Raw genomic sequence first — 25,242 nt, forward strand, 5'->3', positions numbered from 1 at the left:
TTGGGCAGCTGCTGACAATTCCTCCCTCTCCTGGCCCTGAGTCTCCACCCACACCAGCTCAAAGAAAGGAGAAGGCTTTTGTGTCTGCCGAGTTTTTTCTACTATCCACGGAAGGAGACAAACGCACCAAGCACCCCTTACTCGTTGTTTCCAGCCCCTTTCAAAGAACTCAATGCTTTGCGAGGCTCATGGTTCCCCTACTTGGGGGAAAGAGACGTCACCATCTCCTGTTTGGAACCTTGAGATACCTTGCTGGGTGGGTCAACTTAGGATTCACGTGGCACAATCATGCTTAAGCAGGGGACAGGGACACTGGTTTTAATACCTGCACCAGGCTGTTGTGTTCCAGAAAAACAGCAGCACAGGAGAGGTCTAACCATGAGATAATTCTGGACAACACAGAGAAGGAGCCAGTGCAGTAGGAGCCCTGGGTAGCAACTACAAAGGCAGGAAGATGGGCAGGTGGAACTCTGCCTGGCCTTCCTCAGCCAGGCTTCTGCTAGAACCTTGATTCTGGCTATCTTTACTAAGAAGAAGAAGACAAGAACAGAATTTGATTGATCGTTCCCAAGAAGATGGCTAAGAAAAGACTTGGGAATAATGTAAGTTCAAAAATGCAGGTTCAAGAATGGGGATTTGAAAAAGATATATCAAAGCAAAGTCCATGCAGCTGGAGGTCAAGGTCTGAGTGTAAACAGCCCTGAGGTAAAGAAAGGGAGCTAAGTGCCTTGACAATGAAGAGGACAGATGTTCATACTTGAGGCTAGACACAATAAGACCTTCAAGGTGACAGGCACAGGCATGGGGAGGGGCCGTGGAGGACCAGGAAGCTGTGGGTCACCCTACCTGGGTCATATAGACTAATTTCCCTTGGAGTTATGTTAAAATTAAGCCCCCCAACCACACAGGGAGTCTTCACTGATGGCCATTCTTGCATTTGAGCATTTTTCTTTTGGAGGGAGAGGGATTTGTCTATAACATAAAATAATCTGTCTCTTGTCCAGCAAGGAGGGAGTGATCCCAGTAATTCACCAAGGTCTGAACTTGGGGCTAGAAGAGACCATGTTCTACAGCAAACCTTCTCAGAGCACTCAGGCCTGTCCTCTTCTCTGTGCTCCTCATACTCTGAGACAGAGGCTTTGAGTTTTTGGAAGGTCCTAGGGAATACAACCTTGACATTGAACAATAGGGTTTGGCAAGACCAAGGGAGGGAGTCTGGGATAGCCCCTGATACAAGGAAATTCCAGAAAGGGTGGGTGACTTGGGCATTTTGACCAAGTGTGTGGAACCCAGAATTTGTTTCTAGTCTAGAATTTCAAATTTCGTATGGTGAACATCCAGATAACTGCTGCAAATCTAGTTTTATTTCTACGAATTTCTTAACAGAAGACAAGTCTCCATTAATCCTATAAGGAGTCTGTAGCCCGAGGAGAAGAGTTCTGCTAGTGGGGTGACATGCAGTTGGGGTTAGGTTTCTGGTGATGGGGTGTTAGGTATGGTCAGGCCTCAGGTGGGCCACACTTCATGAGTCTAGAAGTGTGCGACCTTCAACAGTTTGTCCAGGGTAGGAGGAGAACACAGGGAAATCGAAACTTCCACCACCAGATAGGGATAGACTCTCTGTATTTTCCAGGGAAAGCTGGGATTGGAGAGACTAGGTCCTTAGGTGAATGGCTGTAAGAGCTGGAAGGACACAGGGAAGGAGCAGGAAGGGAAGTATAGTAACAGAGGAGCAGGCAGGAAAAGGAGGGTCCCAGACAAGAACAACTGGAGAGAGAAAGGGTTTATCTTGGCTTACAGTTTCAGAGGGTCAGAGCCCACCATGGCTAGGAAGGTATGCAAACAGGGAGGGAAGACAGGGAAGTAGAGGCAGGAAGCTGGCTGATTGCAAGCATCCACACCCAGGAAGCAGAAAGAGAACAAAAGTGGGATCAGTCTACCAAAGCTCACCTCCAGTGACATACCTCCTCTAGCAAGACTCCCTTTCGTAGTTCTTACAACCTCCCCAAACAGAACCACCTGGGAACATTTCACATCTAGACCACGGCACCATCCCAGTTTGAACACGTGTGTGTGTGTGTGTGTGTGTGTGTGTGTGTGTGTGTGTGTGTGTGTGTGTGTGTGTTGAGGAAAGGAGACACAGGAGCCTGAATGAATGATGTCCTTCCTGACCTCCCTCGTATCAAGACAGGGAGATGTGAGTGCCACAGAAGGGCAGGAACAAGGGGCCATTGCTGGCAAGACCTTTAACTCATAAAACCAGAGAGGAAGAGATAAAACTGTAGGCAATAGCTGCTGTGCACACCCCCAGTAAACCTCACAATAGGAATGGGCATGTAATTGCTAATGCCTAATGGAAACACCAGCTGTAGTGCTGATATGAAGTCCTTATATTCTAATGATTCACTGGCCTTTGAGTCAACCTCAAAATGTACAAGTCTCCAAGTTTTCCAGAATAAATTTTCAGAAATGTGATTTCCTTGATTAAATCCTTCATGTAGGAAGAAAAGTCAAGCAAAGGAGACCAGATGAAGCAACAGAGATGTATCTGAAAATAAGTGTGTGTGTGTGTGTGTGTGTGTGTGTGTGTGTGTGTGTGTGTGTGTGTGTGTGTGTTGACACCATTAGAACAGCAGTGGTGCTGGGGCAAGAATGGGCAGCTCAGTTCAACAGGGAGAGGACTAAACCAGAGTACCATGAGCACATGCTAGTACAGGTGACACAGTGGTTCAAGCCAGTGGGAAGAGCTTGGCCTATCCACAAGCCATGCTAGGCATCTGGCTAACCATGGAGTCATGATGACTCTAGCCATGAACGTAATGATAGGTGACGTGTGCTGACTAGCTGCTGTCAGACACTGTAACCAATACTTTCTGTGAATTTCTCACTAGATCACCACTTCCTACCCCATGTCTGGAGACAGGGTCTCATTTTGGCACCCAGCCTGTCCTGGAACTCACTGTGTAGACTTGAACTTGTGGCTAATCCCATGCCTCAGCCTAGCAAAGTGCTGGGACCACAAGCAGGACTCACTACACTTGCCTTAAGCATCATCACCATATTAATCTCTTCATTCTGTTCTGCACAGGAGGAAACAGGCTCACACAAACTGAGCAGTTTATAGCAGGGATAGAGCAGATAGTGCTGAGTGACTGATGCTGTCCATTCATTCTCTTTGACCCCTGCATCACTTCCTTTTCTAAAATAAATTCAAAGCTAATGACACTTTACATGTAAGAAGAAGGGTTTGGGATGGGAGGGTAGAGGCATAGAGCAACATTCCTCTCCACTTCCTGGGAGGCACCCAGAAGCAGATCAAAGAAAGGAGGTTTAAAACTGCAAACTCAGTTTTGTAAGAGCTAGGAAAGAGCTATGCACCAATGATAAAATGGGCGACAGCGTGACAATCCATGTGTATTGAGCAGAGGTGCAGACAGGGAGACAGGGAGCTGGGTGCTGCTCACCTTGGCTAGCATTGACAAAGTAGGGTCAAATTTGATGAGGCAAAATCTGCCTCGAGGGGTAGTGTGTACAGGCTAGGTGTGAGCTTCACAGTCAGACAGGCAGCTTTAAGCGAGGGACCATGTGCTTGTATAAAGCAACTTCTCTCTAGTCACATGAATACTTTCTTTCTTGAGTATTCTTACAGATTCCAAGGTCTAAGAATGGCATTATAGGAAAAAATGCAAGAAAGAAAAGGAATTATTCAGTTGAGGAAATTTCACCAGAAAATGTACGTGAGTTACATGCGGACTGGACAGTCATTTGTCTATTAGAGTGCACTGCCAGCCATTATAACTGCAGGAAAAAGGCAGGGAGCAAAATGACATTGTGAAAGACAAGTCGCAGAGTTCACAAAGGAGCAGAGGTTTTGTTAGAGAAAATAATAGAAACTGGAAAATATCAAATTAAAATGAGAACACATGAATAGTACCTCAGAGAGAAGAGTGACGGCCGCAGGTGACAGGGGATGATGCCTGACAAGGGGATTGCAGAGTATGGAGAAGAGGGCAGAAGAGCATGAAAAGAATAGATATTTTTCACACAAAAAATCTAGAAATAAAAAAATGACTTGAGTCCATATTAAATAGGCATACCACATCTACAGGAAAAGTGACCCCGCATGAACAGCACCAGGGACACACTGTAAACATCTTGACTTCACACTGACTTGGTGCACACAAGAAAAAGATCAAGTCTCTTCTAAAGGAAAACAAGGCGGCAACATCCTCTTTCACGACAGAGTATGAGCCACCAACCTCCCAGGAGAAGGTGCTTTGTGGTGAAAAGGCAGATGGAAGAGTTTGGATGGCCCTCCCAGATAATGTCGCGGCTGAGAGACTGGAGGGGCATAAAACAAACCCAAGACTGTGGAGAACTGAAGTGGGGCCTGTGGTACCAGGTAAGAAAGTGCTCATCAGAGAGAAAGGAAGGAGAGGGGAGTAGAGGAGACAGAGACAGAGACAGAGACACAGGAAAAGAGGAAGTAGATGAAGAGAATAGAGCAAGGAAGAGAGAAAGGAAAAGAAGAGAGAGGCAGAGAGGAGGAGGAGCAAAGGAAGAAACAGTAAGAGAGAAAGGAAAGGAGAGAGATAGAGAATGGGAGAGAGAGAGAGAAGGGAGGGAGAAAAAGGGAAAGAGAAGAGGAAGGGAGAGAGGACTGAGAGACGGAAAGAGGAAGAGAGAGAGAGGAAGGAGGGAGGGAGAGAGATGGGAAGTGCAGGGGGAGGGAGGGAGGAGAGTGGAGGGGCAGGCAAGTGAGGGCATTTAGGACATAAGGCATTACTGCTATGGGAACTCACGGCTGGTTCTGCAAAGAGAAACTCCTTTCCTCCTTCCCAGCCTGAGATCTGCTCCTGGATGTGTCCGTCTCTTCTCCTCTCACAGCTCAGGGCTAAAGACCTGGGCACATTTCCCACTCCTCATTTCCCTCACACACATACCCTGTCTGCCAGCTAAGAAAGCCAGCTTCCGACTCCTCGTCCTTCTACCCTGCTTCAAGCCTCATTGTGACAAATGTTTCTGAGCAGGTCGAGTGTGTTTCCTGCCTCTTTCCCATCTGCTCTGGACACACGCCAGCACCAGTGTACTCCTGTTGTGGCATGGGCTGCTCTGGCTGCCTCTAATGTTACAGAACAGAGAACACATTATCACCTCCAGCACAGCGGCCCACGCCCCTGGGCAAAGCCATATGCTCACGGTGATTGACAGAGGAGTCTAACCTTGCAACACCCTGTCACTTACTTGGCTCTAGACACTGTGTCCCCCTTGATGTTTCTGCAACATTCCAAACGTCATACCTGTGATGGCTAATCTTGAGTGTCAATTTGATTATGTCTATAATTAACTAAAACCTAAGCTTCTGGGCATGATTATAAGAGATTTTGGTGTTTTTTTAAAATCTGTCATTAAAAAAAAAATGCTGGGAACTTACCAACGGCATGAAAGAGCTGATGTGAGCCATTCATATGGGCAAAGATAGAGAACTGATCATTAAAGTCCTGCTAAGGGTAATGTCTTAGGTTTGCTTTGCATTGCTGTTACTAATGCTAAGACCAAAAGAAGCCTGCAGAGGAAAGGGTTTATTTCACCTCTAGCTTATAGTCCATCATCAAGAAAATTCAGGCCAGAAATGTAAAGCAGGGACCTGGAGGTGGGAGCTGATGCAGAGACCATAGAGTAACACTACTTACTGGCTTGCTCCTCCTGGCTTACTCAGCTTGCTTTCTTACAGAATCCAGGACCACCACCTGCCCAGGGTTGGCACCATCCACGGTGAGCTAGGACCTCTCCCATTAATCATTAATTAAGAAAATGTCTCACAGACTTGCCTACAGGCCATCTAATGGAGGCATCATCTAGATAGGTAGGTAGGTAGGTAGGTAGGTAGGTAGATAGATAGATAGATAGATAGATAGATAGATAGATAGATAGATAGATAAAGGGGATTTATTAGCATGACTTACAGACTGTAATATGGTTATTCCAACAGTGATTGTCTTACTATCAAAAGACTTAAAATTCTTTAGTTGTTCAGTCTACAAGACTGGATGTCTCATCTGATCTTTAGTGTATGTTGGTATCTTTAAGAAGTAGGTTCTAATACCAACAAAGGAATGCCTCAGCAACAGGATAGATGAACTTACACATCTCCATGTATGTGGGTTGCCACCAGAAGGTGTGACCCAGATTTAGGGTGGATCCCACTTAAAATAATCTGATTTAAAAAAAAACACCAAAATCTCTTATAATCATGCCCAGAAGCTTAGGTTTTAGTTAATTATAGACATAATCAAATTGACACTCAAGATTAGCCATCACAGGTATGACGTTTGGAATGTTGCAGAAACATCAAGGGGGACACAGTGTCTAGAGCCAAGTAAGTGACAGGGTGTTGCAAGGTTAGACTCCTCTGTCAATCACCGTGAGCATATGGCTTTGCCCAGGGGCGTGGGCCGCTGTGCTGGAGGTGATCCTCCCTGGTAATATTATTTTAACTGCGGACTCCTTCCTGCTTCTTCACTCCCAGGCATGCTCAGACCTTTGTCTGTGGACATTCCTGGATGATAGGAAATCTGTGGACAGTCACTGAGAGCAGAGAGTGCCCAGGGTCTCTTCTCTCACTTTAGCAGACTTCCTTCAACTCCTGGGCAACTTACAGGGCATAGGGCAAGTCCCTCAGACAGTGCCCGAAAGCAGTTTTCTTCTGTTACAAATGGAAAATGTGCAAAGAATGTTGTTTAGTTATGACTGTCAGGAAGCCCAGACCACCAAGCAATTGAGTCTGTGTTCTGAATTCTTTTAGAGGAGATGATGTTACTTTTGTGCAAAAAGTAACACCAGGGGATGGAATGTAATACCATATGTTTTGTATCTTCAGAACCAAGTTCAAAACTGTAACAAGGTTACTTTTCAGCTAAGACTGTTTAATTTCTGCTGTAGGTACCCCATACTGCTTTGATGTACCCACGAAACCTCAGTCCTGAGACCAGTTGCTGCAACCTTCTGTCTCAGGGTCTGGGCTGTTTATCTGCGCTTGCTCTGTCATTAAAAAAAAAAAGATTTACTTTTTCCCAGTCATCTTTCTCAGCACTGTCCCCCTCTACCCACCCCCAACCCGACCCCTCAAGTTCCCACGCCCACCTGCCCCCAGTCCAACCAGGAGATGTCTATTTCTCCTTCCCAGGGAGAACTATGCACCCCCTGCTTAGCCTCTCCTTGTTACCTAGCCTTTCTGGGTCTGTGGATTGCAGCCTGGTTATCCTTTCTAGTTAATGTCCACTTATGAGTGAGTATATACCATGTTTGTCTTTCTGGGTCTGGGTTACCTCACTCAGGATGATTTTTCTTGTTCCATACATTTGCCTTCAATTTCCTGATGTCATTCATTTTAATAGCTGAGTAATACTCCTTTGTGTATATATGCCACATTTTCTTTATTCGTTATTCAGTTGAGGGCCATCTAGGTTGTTTCCAGGTTCTGTAGCTTGGTCTATATGTGTGACTCCCAGCATTGGGAGCAAGGGCTGTCCTTGGACTGGCTCTTGAGAACCTATTCCTCATGCTGGATTGTCTTGCTCAACCTGAATACAGAGGGAGGTGCTTGGTCTTATGGCAGCGTGATATGTCATGCTTTGCTAGAGCCCATGGAGGCCTGGCCCTTTCTGAGTGATTATGAAGGAGGAGGGGATTGGGGTGGGCAGAGAGGAGGACAGGGGAGGGGAGACTGTGGTCGGGATGTAAAATTAATTAAGAAAGATTTACTTTTATTTTATGTATATGAGTATTTATATGACTGCACAATCTGCATGCTTGATGCTCACAAAGTCAGAAGAGGCAATTTAGGATCCCCTGGAACTGGAGTTACATATGGCTATGAGGCACCATGTGGGTGCTGGGAACTAAACCTGGGTCTTCTGGAAGAGAAGCCAGTGCTCTTAACCTCTAAACCATATCTCCCAGCCCTGAGCTCTGTCATATTTAAGGGAACTGGACTTCTGCCTCCACTGACTATCCTGACTATTTGAAACATATTCCATTATTGACATAATTTTTAATGTGTCATCTTTATTGCTTCAGTAAAATAATAACACAAAACATTCTTCTATTAGTTTGGAAACCATTAAGAATCAGGCATAAAATGCAGCATTATTTTTGTTCTAGGAAGCAGGCACTACTTCACACTAAGGAAGTCTGTACAAATGAATAAAATGCTGGCAAACTGTCAATGTGTCTAAAAGCTATAAAAATTGTTTACTCTTTGAGGCAGCAATTCTACTTACAGAAAATAATCCCAGGGGAAAAATAAACACATCTACAAAGATCAATGTAATGGAACACAGCATGACATTTTCTAAGAATAAAGAGCTGAAGGAAAGCAAAACTCAATGAAGTACTAGAGACACCTGAAATCTAGTAAGATACCATGCTATGGCATGATAGCATGCCTAAGTACAGCACAGCTTGCTGACTCCTTTATGGTGTGGGTGAACTGGCCAGGGAGCCAGGGGGATGCTAGCATGGCTGATTAATGATGAGGTTCTGGAAAGATCATTAAATGGAGCAAACCTAGGTCAGAGAAGTAGCCATTCCTCCTGGCCCTTCCTCCGTGGGAATGTAGAAGTTGCTCTTTAGCTTGGGAGACCTCTTTTGAGGGTTACAGAAGCTTGGGGGAAATGGCATAACTCTCCTAAAGGTCTGAGGTTAGGGCCTCTGATAACTTAGGCCAGCCAGGGAGAGAGCTTGTCATTTGTTATGACATAGACATGAGCAGAGGACATCATGTTGAAGGAATATAGAGGGACTCAGACAGGTTGTAGGACTTCACCCAGTTATGGATTATAAAGCAACTGATCTCACAGAAAAGGAAAGTAGAGTGTGGTGGACATCAGAGGCTTAGGAGGGAGGCTAGGGCGAGACTGAACAATGGACTGCAGATCTGATTGGAACGGACGGATGCATTTTGTCTTTTTGTTTCACTGCAGGATGACTCCGTAGCAACAATCTACCATGCATTTCAGAGCAACCAGGGGAAAGGACTTTGGCATGTTCTTACTACAAAGAAAGAATAGTGGGTATGCCGATTCTTCTGATATGATTGTGACAATGCACACAAGTATGAAAAGCACATATTGTATGCTACATGTGTTGCAGTTACCTACCAATCAAAAGCAAAACTTAAAAGCACAAGTGAAACTCTAGTGCTGAGCTCTCTACACAGGGGAAGAGTAACTCATGTAAGTCTTTGCAAAGCCCACCCCCACCTTCATCTTTCAAGATAGAGTTTCTCTGTGTAGCCCTGGCTGTCCTGGAATTCACTCTGTAGACCAGGCTGGCCTCAAACTCACAGATCTGCCTGCCTCTGCCTGTGGAGTGCTGGGATTAAAGGTGTGTGCCACCACTGCCCCGCCTGTAAACTTTGTTAACTCTGGCAGTGCTGACTTGTTAATATAAACTCACACAGACTTTTCAAAAGGCATATTGAATATCAATATCTGGTGCCACCAAAAGAGATCCGCAGCATATTTTTAACTGGAAGATTATGATTATAAGACAGAGGGGATCAGATGTTAGGAACCATATCTATACATATCTGCTCTGGAGGACAGGCCTGACAGCCCTGACTAAAAGCAACAGCAATCATTCCTTTGTTTTTCAATCATCCTGTTGTTTGTGAGACATTTCACCTTCTAGAGACTTCTTTTTTATGCTGGTTTCCTTTTTTTCTCTCCAAGAATCTGAAATTCCATGGGAAATTTATAGATGAAAATTCTACTATGATTTAATGTGCATATCAGTGACGGGAAAAGATAAAATGAAAATGTGGGTACCATCCTAACCAGTCAAGGGGTGTGTATTCTGTACAGAGTGTGCTCACAAACAAATAAGACACAGAGACATGCATGAGAGCACCAGGTCTCAGAAAGTCCCCAAAAGAAATGTCAGTTAACAAGGAATGAAACATTTTAAACACATTTAGTAATCTAAATATGCAAGAGAAAAGGGAAAGCCATTTTCCCTCACAAAAGTGTAAAGATAACACAAGGAAAAAGATCTTATGTGTTGAAGAGAAAAAGGGACACATACCCTGACACTGTTGGGGGCAAACTCTCCTTGGCTAAGACAGACTAAGGGGCTTCCATGGAGTCATGCTTGGTCACTTCAAGGAAGTTACCTGCACAAGACAATTACTCTCATGGGCACTGAAGTGGATAAAAAGAGGTTTATTGCAGAGGTGCAAACGTCTGGAAATAGCATCAAGGAGAAGCAGAGAATGCATGTGAGTGGCAACATTAAAAATAATTTTGACGGTAAATGTCAAAGAAAATGTTCACACAATCAAATATGCTGTGGATAGGAGCTAAATTAAATTTGTTCTGTTTGTCCATTTCAATATAATAATGCAACATGGAGCTCCAGAGACAGCTTAAAGTAAGTCTCAGGGGAAGAGACTAAGTAGCAGCTTTTATCTTTGAACAGGTTGATTCCCACAGGTGGAAGAAGAGCTAGCACAGGGAAGGTGCCTGAAGCCCCTTTGGTCTCTCAGATGATCTACACCAAGAAGGTGACGGCAACCTCACCATTTGCTTTTCCTTCCATTGTGGTTGTTTACACAGGAAGAAAATAATTTACTGTAAAAAGAAATGTCTAGAATGCAAATTGCAGTTAAGTGAACAGGGAAACAAATGTACTCGCAATGATTAAATATGAATAACACATCTTCGCTGGGTGGGAAAAAGACCATGACTGACGGGCTGGCTCATTCTCAGTAGATGCCTGGCTCTTGGTGACTGGATGAATAAATCACTGACTGTGAATAGAGAATTTCCCTGTTCGGAACAGTTCGGGGAACTTGCCTGGAGAAGACTGTATCATGAATGGAAATTATTTTTCTGATGTCTAAAATGGTATTACCTTCAGCATCCTTGGCACACATTGCAATTTAATAAATGCTGAGCCATAATCCCCTTGAAGAGAAGGCATGGTGTGTGAGGTGTGGGAGTGGGGGAACTCCCGTCACTCACCTGAGGACTGTTGCTGAAAGTAGCACCTTGGGGTGACAGTAAGTACTGTTCTAAGTTATCCAGATAAATCTGAAAAGTCAGTTATTTTAACTTTAGTTCTCTAAAAAAAGCACAGAGCACCAGGTATCTAAGGAATAATTTCCAACAGGTGCCTCCCTCCTTGTATTTGTGTTTGAGTCACTAAGTAAACTGTGGTCATTATACAGATGAGAAGGTAGTATTTCCCAGGTGCTGAAAGTCTCTCGTGATTTGAATGATAAGTCCTGAGTGATCCACTGGGGTGTATATGAGAAGGATTATGAGAGAAGATGACATGTCTACCTGCAAGAAATATCTCCAAAAGCACAAGTATTGTTGACAACATGCTGTATGTTTAGCACACAATAAACAGTTCAAGTCACTTCATACCTTTTGAGAATTTCCACACAATTGTAGGCACAGGATAACCCTCTGCCGAGCAATTGAGGATCACTGCTTTACCGTAGATCCCATCCTGGTCCCGGGGCTGCACCACAAACTTGGGAGGAACTGAAAAGAGAAATGTTGTCATTTAGACAGGGCCACTGATTAAAGTTGTGATTTTATGAAACAATTATCTCTGTAAACCTTCAAGTAAAAAGAATATTTCACACAAATACAAAAGCAATAGCTGTGTTTGCAGCTCAGGACAAGTGGGAGAAACAGGTTGGGTCCTGGAGGGTCTTCTACAAATTGTTTTTAGTGGAAATTTTGTTTTGTAGTAGGGAAACTGGCCTTTCATAGATGTGAGGGACACTGGCCAACCCAAGGACATGAGGCACTCAAGGAATTAACTCCACACAGAGTAGAATAATAGCCACTATATAATGAAGAGGAAAAATATATGTTGTTCCCCAAATTGTACTTATCAAGGATGAGTGTTTCCTCAGTTAGGAACTGGTCAAAGTCTTGCTGACTTTCTTCTAGCAGAGATGAAGGAACTGCCTGACAAGCACTCCCCAGGGGTAGCAGAGAGCACGGTATGGTGGAGAATTTTGCCCCAGACATCTCACCAGGACACAGGAGCCACTCTTCTAATAGATATGCAGTGGGCAGGGCCAAAGTATAACCATAGAGGTTGGTTAAATCAAGGTGCCAGGATCACTCTAGTGTACTGGCAACTCATGAGATTAAGAACCTGGTTGTATAGTGAATTCTGGGAGGTGCTGGATAGATCCATCTGGACATAAAGCATACTCAGCTCTTTATTTACAGCCCAATGCTTTGTGCTAAACTACTAGGAGGTTAATAGTGTTTGAGTCTTAATGAACAGGTCAACATTCTTCTAGAAATAGTGCCATTTGACAGTGGTCTACTCTCAGCACATCTGCAGCAGACTGGGGATCCCCTGTGGGGTGGACTCTCAGTGAGATAGCTATGTCCTGTGAGAGAGATGGGTTACATCCATTGTAGATTGAACATGTGACACACAAATGGTGCTCCATTCCTTCCCATACCTGGTAAAATTAATCTTACTTGTTTTAGATGCTATAATTCCCAATATTGAGACACATATGTGGATCTTGGAGGTTCAGAGAGACGAGAATTCCAGCTAGCACATGCTATGGACTGGAGGTATCTAGGATCTCACTGAAATAAGCAGTTTAGAAACATACTGAAATGATTCAAGCCACAGTGAAGACTAGTTGTACCATGAAGTAACCAAGGACGTAGGAACTATATCAAGACCACAGAAGCAGCTGGAGGTAGAACTCAGGCTAATGTTTCTGGAGAGAACAACTCCTTTTTCCATTTTTAGTCCAGTTCTTTTTTGTTTGTTTTTTTAAGAAGACATTAAACATGGAGAGGTAACAGTGGCAAGGAAGAACACAGCTCAGGATGAACACATTAGTCTCCAGTTCTGCTGATTCTTGCATTTGACCTTGTAAAGTTTACAAAATGGCTCAACTTCCTAATATGCAAATTAGGGATAATTGTGGCATTCATTTCATAGGACTGTTTTTCAGGAGAAAACGAGTTGAGATTCAGAGAGTTCAGGACTTTGTTGGAAGAAAGAAATGATTCTAAGAGTTGCTTCATTTAGTAAATTCAGATGCCCAGTTTTAAAACAAGTACTCCACATAGCAATGGGATCCGGAATATTAGTAAACTGACCAGCAACTTTACTTCACGTAAATAACATTTTGAGAAAGATGAATTTAATCAGATGTATATATTAGAATGAAATAATAAAAGTCAAATGCCTTAAGGCCAGGAGATCATTCCTAGGAAAATACTAGAGATTATACATAACTATTTTTCTCTCTCTTTTTCTCATTTCTTCCCCTGCCCCCGTCTTTCCTCCCTCTCTTTCTTCCTCCCTTCCTTTTTAAAAAAATATTACTTTTAAAAATTAATATGTATGGGCATTTTGCCTGAATGTCATGTGTCCAGGGACCAAGGAGGTCAGAAAAGGGCATTGGACCCCTAGAACTGGAGTTACAGATGGCTGTGAGCTGTCATGTGGGAGCTGAGAATTGAACCTGGGTTTTTTAGAAGAGCAATCAGTGTTCTTAACTGCTCAGCCATCTCTCCAGCTCATGTTGTTAGTTTTGTTTTATTTTTGAGACAAAGTTTTGCTGTGGAGTTCAAGTTGGTTTCAAACTCTCTACCCTCCTGCTTCTGCCTCTCAAGTTCCAGGATGATGGGAGTACCACCGCATGTAATAAAAATGATCAACAAACTTCAGGGTAGATTAAAAATTAAAACACCACACTAGGCTCATTGTCCATGGTGTGTGAGGCAAATCTGCAGCTAATTCTGCCAAGAGGAAGAGTTCTTTTTTTTTACTGGATGAGACATCCAGCTGGCACACTCTCCGTTATCACTCATCCATGACCCTCCACTCAATTTGGCTTTAAGCTAAAAAATTCTGCTTAAAAACTCATCAAAGATGTCTATATGGGATATTAACACATGGTAAGTATAGTGTAATTACAGATGGAAATGGTCCCTGATCAGTAGAATAATTCTCCTATGTCATTACTCAAGAATTTTCCACAAACTGGCAAGGATAGCCCATGGGCTCCCTAAGTAGGCTTTTTTCTCTCACAATAGAACTCCCTCTTCTGATTTCCACATTGATTCATGCTGTCATGAAAACCTGAGAAACAAATAAACAGGTTTCTGAATTTTTATGGTAAAGAGAATAAACTAATGGCTCAGTTGTCCACTATTCATATACAATGCTACTTGAAACACGATGGAAGGAAATATATACTACTGAGCTCATAACCAAACCATATCCTAACCTTTCCCATCGCAGGGAGGATGGGAACCTCATGAGTATGAGGCACAGTCTCAGATTTTGCTTTTCTTATGATCTCCCAGGTGATGCTGAGGCTGTTGGTCCTGAAGTCACACTTTAATAATCACTGTTCTGGATGTTTCCTTAGAAAGCATCAGGTATGAATGAGCTCTAGCGGATCACAATGGCAACTCACTTATTTAAGCAACTTTTAATGCTTTCTTTGATCTTAATCTTTCCTACTCTCTTACTCTGGAATGCAGGAATTACATCTCAACTAAATTATTTGCAGCCAGTTCTGATTACACCTTGCTCTCAAGAGAAATAAAAATAGGTGGCCTTATCTTAGCTGGCCTCTATTTGTCATTTCTGTCTGGTGCCATTTCTGTCACCAGTGCCCCACTTGAATCCCTTCTCCACCCAGCGATGTAAAGGATGCTTCGAAAGCCGTCACATGCTCCCACTGGCCCTTGATCAGGCTCAGGCTCCTACACTGCTTTGCAGGCTCTTAGCAACCTCCCCCCTCATAGGCTTTTCTGAAGCCATTCCAAAGTTCTTCCCATTCACTGGTCCCCAGGACCGGCTTACTTTGGGTTTTGACAATCTTCTCCATGCCTTTGTGTTTGATGTATTTCTATTTATCATTGCTTCCGTCTCAGCTGAAAGCTCATCCCTCTCTGAACCCTCTACCCACACACACACACACACTTTTACTACAGCTGCTTGGTATTGCTTCTCTGATTGACTGTCTCCCACATCAGGTTCTGCACCCTGTGAGAACAGAATCTAAGTGCAGGAGGTTGGGTACTGTTTTGATCACAGGATGTTCACTAAGCTCAGGGGATATGGGGGCTCTTCTGGTAACCACATGCTTCAGCCAAAAAGTTTGTTAGCTCCTTACAATCCCTTGAAGTCACTGGGTAACTCACACTATGTATAGATAAGAAGGTCAAGGCTCAGGGAAGTCAGCCATGTTCCCAAGCTCACACAGACAGTGCACATGCAGCAATGTGGGCCCGGTCAGCCTACAGAAAGTTCTAGCATATGTCTTCACCTTCCCTTTCTCCCTGAACCCGCTTACATATCAAGGCCCATAGAGTGCATTCCTCTGTGAAATCGTCTGTGATCATATCAAGAGCACCAATCTCCCTGTTATCAAGGTATGTTTTGCTCTTGTAATTAATAGCCTGTCACTCTAAGAGTCCCAAACCACCCTCTCAGTGACAGGCAATCTCAAGACCTCTAAACTTCTCATTCTATTTCTCCTTTTCCCAAGCTACATCTCAGACCAAGACTTTAAAGCATGTAGGAGAGAGACATTCCTCAATTCCAGTGAAAGATTAAAGTAAAAGGCACAGAGCAATTTGCTATACTTTTTTTGTACTTTCATGTGATGCATCAATTTAATGTTTGCATCTTTCATGAACCAAGTGCCAGACTGTGTTCTGAAGTTAATGACTAAGGCCCCAGTTTGCAATGTGGAATGCTCTATGAACAGTGACAGTGAGCGGAAAGAGTCTTAATTTTACCTAAAACTTCTATTTCCATTTATTCAGTACAAGCTGTAGCTAAAGCAGTGATTAAAAAGTTCCTGACTCAACTTGGCCATTTACATCAAAAGCTGGAATTCTGAGCACAGCTGCACAGTTTCCAGACCTCAGAAGAGGCAGTGGGTGTGAGCCTGGAGAGCACACCTTTGCTCAGCTACTTTGTATTAAGGACAGAGGGGATGGGACCCTCAGGAAGACAGCTCAAACACCCAGGACAGTGGTGGGCTGGCTGCTCCCTTGGGGAGATGTGTCATCAAGCCTTCTCACACAGGCCTGACACAACTGGTCACCAAGGACAACAAAGAACTTTCTGCAATGACCCTGGACCCCAGGTCCTTCCTGCAGCCACCGCCTGGGTCCCACGTCTCTGTTTCTCATGGGGAGCAGGGAGTCTTCTGCTGTAGGCCTCTGTGATTGCCAGCTCACGTCACTCCAGTAGGTGACCCATGCTTCTAATTGATTCCTACGGCCTTGAGACTTTCCTTAGGACCCAGGACCTTGAGTATGAAGTCAAGTCAGCCATGCAGCTGACCTTCCACACGTACCTCAATTAGCACCCTCTGCTCTCTACCACCCCGCTCCCTTACAGGCAACAGGCTTTCCAGAACACAATGTCTTTCTTGCTGTCATCCCATCTTGTGGCTGTTTGCTAAAACTTCAGGACCCCCCCTTGTTCCCCTTAGGAATCACTGCATGTGGCCCCTAAACCAAGTGAAGTAGCCCTCCTTCCTTCGGCGGCGGAGGGTATGCTGCTTGCCCTGTTGCTTGGTCTGTTAGTGTCTCTGTCCTACTGGCCCAGAAGCTCCCTGCAGCCAGATGAGCTTCTGTCATCTCAGTGACTACTCCAGGTTCTGGCAAGTATGTATGCTAAGTTGCTAATGATAGTTGCTAATAGTTAATAGTTGCTAATAGTTGCTAATGATAGAAGAAGCAAGAAATGAATAAAATTAGAAAAAGTATAGTCATTTGAAAACAAATATAAAGTGTCAGATTTACAAATATCCATGGTTGTTTTAAGAATTTATAGCCAAGAATAGTTTCTTTTCTCTTCAGAAAATAATACACAAAAACACTGAAAACATCACTAGGAAGATTCTTAAGAAACCAAAACAAAGACTGCCATGGATAAAGACTTTAAGAGAGAAAGTATTCACTGAGCTTCATATCCGGCATTTTTTTTGCAGTTTCTTTAATTTTAGCCATTGTCTTGATGAAATAATGAGACAAAAAATAGCCAGAAGAGGGGCTGGAGAGATGGCTCAGGGGTTAAGAGCACTGGCTGCTCGTCCAGAGGACCTGAGTTCAATTCCCAGCACCCACATGGTGGCTCACCACCATCTATATAAGATGTGGTGCCCTCTTCTGGCCTGCAGGCATACATACATGCAGGCAGAACACTGTATCCGTAATAAATAAACTGAACTTAAAAAAACAGCCAGAAGGACCTTGACATTGGTTACTTGTAGGGTTCTTTGCTTGTTTCATCACATTTTGCATCTTTTATTTATGTGCATGTGTGATTTGACTGCATGTATATTGATGCACTTTATGCATGCAGTGCTGGAGGCCAGAAGGAGCATCAGATCCTCTGGAGAAGGAGTCACTGATGGTTGTGAGCCTCCACACGGGTGCTGGGAATTGCACACGGGTCAACTGCAAGATCAACCAATGCTCTTAACTGCTGAGCCATCTCTCCAGACTCAGTAGCCAGTTACAAACTATTCAAGGTGACTTGATCTTATGACAGGACAATGACCTGTCATGAAATCTGCATGATAGATATAAATTCCCAAACTGGTTATGTTGTATTTTTTAGTTCAATTTTAATCAAAATACTTTTTTTCTGGAAATTTTTTTTTTTTTGAGATTCACCATTCCTCCCTCCAAACCTTCCCACAAATGCTTATGTGCTCTCTTTCAAATTCATGGCCTCTTTTTTTCCCATTAATTTTTATTGGATGCATATATTCCTAAATATAACCTGCTCAGTCTGTGTAATGTTATTTGTTACTGTATGTATGTTTCCAGGTTTGACCATTTGGTATTAGATAACCAATTGGTGTGCTTTTCCCCTGGGGAGACTACTTATTCCACCTTCAGCATTCCTGTAGTTCTTTGTGTACAGTTGAGGCCCCGTGGGCTTTTCCCCATCCACTTTGGGATGCCTGTTGTTGACTTTGTTCAGCTCATGTTTAGGCTGTCATGTAAGTGAGACTTTATGGGTATATCTTATGATATTACTAGGAGAACAATGGAGGCTGAAACGTCTTAGGCTTGTACCCTCACCTCTCCCCTCACCATGAGGCCTGTGACACTCTCATTGCCTTGTTATTAGACTGCAAAATGTCACTCATGTACTTGGATGGCATAGCCATATCTGAATGGAATGGTAGAAGTCATAAAGCTAGCACAGCTGCTTGACAAAGACCCAGCAAAGTTGAACCACATGATGGCTGCCATGCCACGTTTGGTTTTCATCTCCACCTGTTACATACTTGGGGCACTTTTAATATTTGTACAATTTGAGGATATTGGATTGATGGAAAATTCCTTATGAATCATTTACGCCTTCTCCCAGGAATGCTGCTTCTAAGCTCACCCAGGAAAGTCCTGAACATACTATTCCCCCACACTCACTTTGAGGGAGATATCCTTATCTACTTGAAGGTTTTCCTTATGCCTTAGAGGTTGTGACACATAAATAAGAAGCCAGAGGTCTCTTTATGAGGCTATGAGACATTCTTGAAACATCTGTCCCTGTACTTACACTGGAACAAGATATTCAAAACAAAGTAAACTTAAAAAGGTCAACAAAAGTCAGTGGGCTAGAGGAATTGTCTGCAGTTGAGATTACAAGCCTCTTCCCACTGTACACTCAGACAATTACGTGGCATACAACTCTGCCCTACATAGAGACATATCGATAAGTAAAGTATGGAGTGGAAAGATGATAAAAGTATGAGGTGTTAGGACCTCGCTCTTTTAGAAGTTAGCTCATGTAGAGCCACTATAATGACATATGACCAAGGAACAACAAAATGCCAGTACTAGACATATAAACAAATTCAATAAAGATATAAATGTGAACATTGATTGTATTAGGTCAGAATTTGAATAATAACTGCAGTAGCTTTAGCCTGAGGATTTTTCCTGGGCACTCTGAACACTAAGAGTTAATAATACGTTGCTTGAGATATGGCAAAATGCCCAGGGTGGTTGAAGATTTTTTTTGGTCTAGTGTCCTTGAAGCAACCAAAGCAACCAGCCTGAGCACAGGCTGTCATATGCCTCTAGATTCTCAAAAATTGGGTTATGGGGTTAATGAGTAAGAATGATAACTGTTTATTAATGATGTCAAAACTTAAGGGAAAATGATTGGAAATGATAACTCTGTTCTTTCATAGTTTATTAATAATGACTAAAAGATGAGCAAAAGGAAATGAAACACATATCCAAAAACAAAAATGATATGATCTCTGTTTTAGGACATCATGAATGTATCCCTGTTAACTAAATTCTGTATAAATACACACTCTGACTGCTAGTCAGTCAGGCTGCAAGATTCTCCTGCTCACCATGGCCTGGCTCACTTCCTTCTCCCATGGACTTCTTACACCCTTTGCAGGACCCATCTACTGCCAGGGATGGCTCCTAGGACTTGGACACTGGAATCTTAGCTGGAGGTACTGTTTTAGGAGGTCATGGGGACTTTGGGGTAGGGGACAAACCTGGTGGAGGGCTGTTACTAGGAATGACTCTCCATGCCTTTTAGCTCAGCCCATTTCTCACATAGCAGCAGTGTGATAATTAAAACCTACTACTGTAGAAGCTTCCTATTATATATACACACAATACACACACATATAAAAAAGAATTAAAAACAGAGTTACCATATAACATGGCAACAGTGCTTCTACTATAGGCTAATAAACAAAGTCACAGTACCAGGAATAGTCTTTTGGAGTTGCTGGCCAGTGAGGCTATATAGATCCACAAACATTATAGGTTATTGCAAATGCTATTGGTTGCCCTCCAGAATGTGACAGTAAGACCCCATTCCTGAAGATACCCCATGTTTGAATCATAGAACATGGAGATGTCAATCTGGGACACACCTGGAAGCATCATCCCTACTGGCTAGCTTTCATAGTGCCAAAAGTTCTATGAAGGTCAACAGAGGAGAGCAGTAATCATCAGTCTTACCAAGCTATGGATCTTGGGAGCTACAAATGAATGACTAGCCTGGCAAGACATACTGACTGGTAAAATTGTGATTCAAACATTGTGAGAGTAACCAACTATTTTATGATGGGATTTAATGCTCACCCCACAAGATGAAACTTATATCTGCATCATTATTGGGCCAGAAATGGACATACTATTAAACCAGTTCCTAATGACTTATCATTATATCCATAGATATGTGTATCTCTCAATTCTTACCAGAGAAGCTTGAGCAGCTGTGGGTCTCTGTGTTAACCTATTTATAGTAGATGGTGATTAACATAGAGACTCGCAACTGATCAAGGTTCAGAGAATAAGAAACCGAAGACTTCTCAGTCCTATTGGGATATTTATGTAATATACCTCCTCCCAAGGCTGAGGGTAATTATGGAAGAGGGGACAGAAAGACAGTAAGAGCCAGAGGAAGCAGATGAATATAAAGAAACAACGTCCCCAGGATACCACAGGCCAACTGCACATATTAACTCACAGTGATCATGACCGTATGAACTGTAAGCTTAAACCAGAACCAAAAGGAAGAAAAAAAAACCAGTATGGAGAGGGAACGTGGGCATCAAGTTCTACTCCTAGCTGAGAAGTTACTGGCAACTGATAGCTACTAGGAGAGGAACAGTCAGTTTTCTTTAAGACTGTAGCTCCTTGTAAGTGGGCCACACCCTAGAGGAAAGCCACACATCCAAGAGTACATGGGCAGCACAAATTGAAATTGATGGGTGTTAAAGAAAAAAAAAACACAAAAGAAAAAAAAGTCACAAAATTTGGGGAGGGGGGAGTTAAGGAAGGGGAGTAGGTATATCTGGGATGAGTTGGGAAGAGGTGGATAAGGTCAAAACACATTGTTCAAAGTTTTCAAAGAACTATTAGGAAAAATAAATAAACCAGTCTATGTCAACACCTTGGTTAGAATCTCTGGGCATGAAGAGTAGACTTGTGAAGTAACCACATGGTCAAAACCGAGGGCACCAACAGAGGACACGTCAGAGTCAACCTGTAAGATGAGTGGTGATGAGTGGTAGAGACCTGGTCCTCCTCTAAGATGACTGATTCCTTAGCAGCCTTTCCAGCTTCCTGCAACATTGTAAACTTTGGCAAAATATGATAATTATTTATCAGTGATTTTGGGGAAAAAGTTAATAATTTCCCACAGAGATGGGAGCTAGATCTATTTTCAAATATCATCATTTAATAGATCTGGCTTAGGATCAGAAATCACACACATGTGACCTTTAATGACCTAAGAGTTGCATGTTGCAGTTCATATGAGATTCTGTCCCCCATAGCACCTTGTTCTCTTTGAATTTTCAAGTCACAGCAGTATGTAACACACATTCCATCCTCATAGCTCTGTTACCCACCTGCTGACACACTGTACACTTAACAGAAGCTAATTTTTGAAGAACATGTCCATGACTAATGAGATTTAAATCAATCTGTAACTTGAAGAGTGAGGTCAACTCTATTTCAGCTGACCTTGATCTTGGCCAAAATAGTGCTGGTTGCTGTTTCTAATAAAAATAATGATAAAAAACCCAGCATACTCTTTTTTTTTAATCTAATGTTTTTATTTCCTGACCTCGATCCTTCAGAGTAGATTATATTGAAGACAGTCAAGGCACTGTTATGTCTTTCACAAACAATGATAATTCTGCTTGGAGGAAGAATTGGAAAACAGAGACAAAATGAGATTCCTATTTTCATTTATCTTTTTTAAAAGTAGGGGAAAGGAGAGAAGTTTCCTAATTCCCATAGTCAATGTGTATCTGCTGTTTATTTCTAAATGAAGAGCTGGTTTTCTTATTAATTATAAGAGTGTTTTTGTTTGGTTTTGTTTTATTTATTTTCCAAATGTGTGAAGTTGGCTTCTTCCCATGACTTCCAGGTGCACAGTGTTCTCTGTGCTTTGTTGGTGAGTATTAAGAAATGCATTCATTTCTGTCAGAAAAGGAGAGGTGTGAGAGGACACAGCTCCAGACTAAGGAAGGACAGGGAACCCTCTGCTCAAGGAAGACTGCTACTGATGGTCCTGAAGATAACTGCACAGAGACCCCAGTGTTTTGGGATTCAAAAGAGCAAATGACCAGTATTCATGAAAGCTTTCCTTCATGGTTACCTTCTCAATGTGCACAACTATTGCACCCTCAGAGAATCATGAAATCGAATCTGTGCTTGACCAGTGCGATGGGTAACTACTGCTGTGTCACACTTGCAGCCTGAACCATTGCAAGACTCTGGTGTCTGCAGCAAAGATTTGAAGCAAAACCAGCATGTCTGAGGAGGGCTGAGATCACTGCCAGTGTTTTCGCTATACTAGATGATCCTGTTTTAATTGCTGTCCATAGATACTATGACAGTAATCTTAATTTAAATCATCACAAAAGCTTGACTTATTTAACACTAAATAGAAGTAAGGAGCAAAGAGGATAGTATCTATAAGCTCACTGTCATGCTGTGGCTCTTCAGAAAAGCTGTGATGATATACAGCACTGGTAAATGTTATTTTTAAAGGATTTATTTTACTTTTCATTATGTATGTGGAGGGTTGGGGTTTGGGGGAATCTGTGAGCACAGGTGCCACGAGAGGCCAGAGGCTTCAAGATCCTGGAGCTGGAGTTACAGTTGTGGCTGTGAGCTACTGGACCAGTGCTGGTCACAAAACTTGGTCTTCTGTAAGCACAGTACACACTCTTCACTGCTAAGTTATCTCTCCAGCTCCGTAAGTGTTCATTTCAACAGCTATGAATCCAACTGATAAGATATATGATTAAAAAGCCTTATACAAAATTAACATAAGAAAGTCAGGGCTAACAAATTTTTCCCTTTAAAAACATATGTGTTAAGTGGAAACCCAGACTCCACAGCCTTCCCTTGCATATGTTACTAAGCTGTATTATTGGACACATTAATGCTTAGACAAACATAACTTTGTTTCAGAATTTAGAGGAACTCCTTCTTGATTTGTATAACTGTGCTTCTCCTCCTCCTTTTTCTTTAAGTGTGGGAATGGAGAATTTCTGTTCCTGATTCTTTTCACAGTATTTAGAGCCCTGTCGCTGTGGGATACTGCCATGTGGGCATCATCTCTCCACTTACCTCTTACAATCAGCTGACTCTGGTGTTCTACTGCTGCTGCCTCATTCCGGGCGATGCAGGTGTAATTCCCATTGTGCATCAGGGAGAGGTTGGAGATCCTCAGGGAGCTGGTGAAGTCAATGTTGTCAATGGTCACCCCGAGGCTTGCCGGGATTGGCCGGCCATCCTTCTGCCAGGTGATGGTGATGGGTAAGTCCCCTGAGACCACCACACATGGGATGAAGACCCTCTGCCCAATGGAGAATCTTGGGAACTCAAAAGGTTGGATGAAAGGTGGAACTAGGAAGACAAAAGTAACAGAGGGAAGACAATAATGAGTGGCTGGTATTTCACTCTATCTTAAGCCATTTCCCAAAGAGTGTGCAGTGACCCATGTGTACAGCCCAGGAGTCTATGAGCTACAGAATGCTGGCAAGAGGACCTTTGTGGCTCAGATTTCCTCAGCATGCTGAATACACAGCAGGGCTCATTCATCATTCAACAACTATGATTCATCTAATTTCATTCAATACAGCTTTAAACAGAGAATTTATTTTTGGCTGGCAACATTTGAACTGTTCTGCCGTGTGAAGACCTTAAGCAGGCTTTGGGTCTGGCATGTCTGTTTTTACACATGGTGTGTGACAGAGGCTCTTGCTCTCCTGTTTGCTACCACTGGCACTGCAGGGCAAGCAGGATCGTGGGTTCCAGTGTCAGCACTCAAGCTCATCTACTTGGCTAACAACAACCACACCACATGTTGCAGCTACTTATCTCAGGTAGTTTAGGTGTTCCTTACCCCTTAATCTTGCATGTTCCGTGTATAGCATTTTAATTTATGAATGGACCCATGGCAAGGTGCTTGTGTTGGAATGTGTTGTGCTGTCAGTCTGTCCACTCAGGGACCCAGCTAAACAGTCTAGACGGTTCTCTCTTATTTTAATTCCTCCATAAACTGTTTGTCTTCTTGCCTCAAGATCATGCTTCCTTATTACCTTCTTTGATGACCTAGGAGACTCTTAGTCAAAGTAGAGCCAAAGGAACCAGGTTTGAACCCTAGGAATGGGCAGGTTATTAATATACTGTCCATAACCTCCCTGCAGATGAGGAAATGGAGTCTCCAGCAAGGTGCTTTACACTTCAATTTGGAATCAGTTGTTCTTTTCAGGAGGGCTCAAGCCATCTCCATCTGGCTGAGGTTGGAGCCTGTATTGCTAGCCATTATTGTATTTTTTGCATGCACTTTTTTAAGTAAAAAGAAACTTTTTTTTAATATGAAGGTTTGGAAATAACATATGATACAAACTAAGCTTCAAAATGACTTGTGGTAAAAAGACACTATGCCAGATGAATTGACAGAAGGGGAATCAAACAGCAATCTGGTATCCATAGGGTCTGTTCATTAACCCACTATAGATTCAGCTCTATCATCAACTCAAGGGGGATGTAAGGAACACAGCTGAGAAGTCTATGCAGAGAACCAGGTTTTCAATCATTCATTCATTTAATGAAAATGTTGTTCAGTAGGCACCTGGCATGTGCTTGGCCCCCACTGTATGCGATAAGCCTAGCAATAAACATAGTGTATGGGTCTCTGCCAAATGCAGTATTCATGAAGACATAGGCAGCAGACAGAAACACAGCAGGGTCTTGGCTACTTGGGAACTTGACGTTACTACTGATGCTACTACATTCTCTCAGAAGCAGCTGCCAGCTAGAACTCAGAACTGCAAACACAGCCCAGAGCTAGAAGGTCTACTCTTTAGGAGGCTTGAGTTTCATCTTAATTAGAGAAACGTAGAAACAAAAACAGCTGAAGGTACCAGTAAGCACAGCCAATGTCCAGAGCATTAGTTTCTCAATGTGGGGTCATAGCTCTGGGGCTACAAAGAGCTGATCTGATGCTAACAGGCAGGGCCTCAGGAGGCTATGCTCTGTGGTGCTATAGACAGGAATGGGCAGGTGAGATGTGATGATTCACAGCCTCAACAGGCTGGGGAAAATACCCACAGGCCAAGGACATTTGTATTTCTTTACATCTTTACATCTTGTTTACTATGTGTGCAGACAGTATTAACAGTGAGTTAAT

At 42.9% G+C, this 25,242-nt stretch overlaps 1 protein-coding gene across 4 annotated transcripts in view; it reads right to left on the reverse strand.

Annotated features, from left to right (window-relative positions):
- Positions 1 to 25,242, reverse strand: part of Dscam (DS cell adhesion molecule) — a 611,935-nt gene that overhangs the window by 209,273 nt on the left and 377,420 nt on the right. For all 4 annotated transcript variants that reach the window (XM_052741323.1, XM_052741322.1, XM_052741324.1 and 1 more), the window contains 2 exons: positions 23,175 to 23,453; positions 11,433 to 11,552 (listed from right to left, as the gene is read on the reverse strand). In XM_052741323.1, coding sequence (XP_052597283.1) covers positions 11,433 to 11,552; positions 23,175 to 23,453 — 399 coding nt within the window. The remainder of the gene's footprint in view (positions 1 to 11,432; positions 11,553 to 23,174; positions 23,454 to 25,242) is intronic.

This window comes from Peromyscus californicus, unplaced genomic scaffold (assembly GCF_007827085.1).
Source record: "Peromyscus californicus insignis strain IS unplaced genomic scaffold, ASM782708v3 Scaffold_16__1_contigs__length_79575227, whole genome shotgun sequence".
NCBI classification, from domain to species: Eukaryota; Metazoa; Chordata; class Mammalia; order Rodentia; family Cricetidae; genus Peromyscus; species Peromyscus californicus.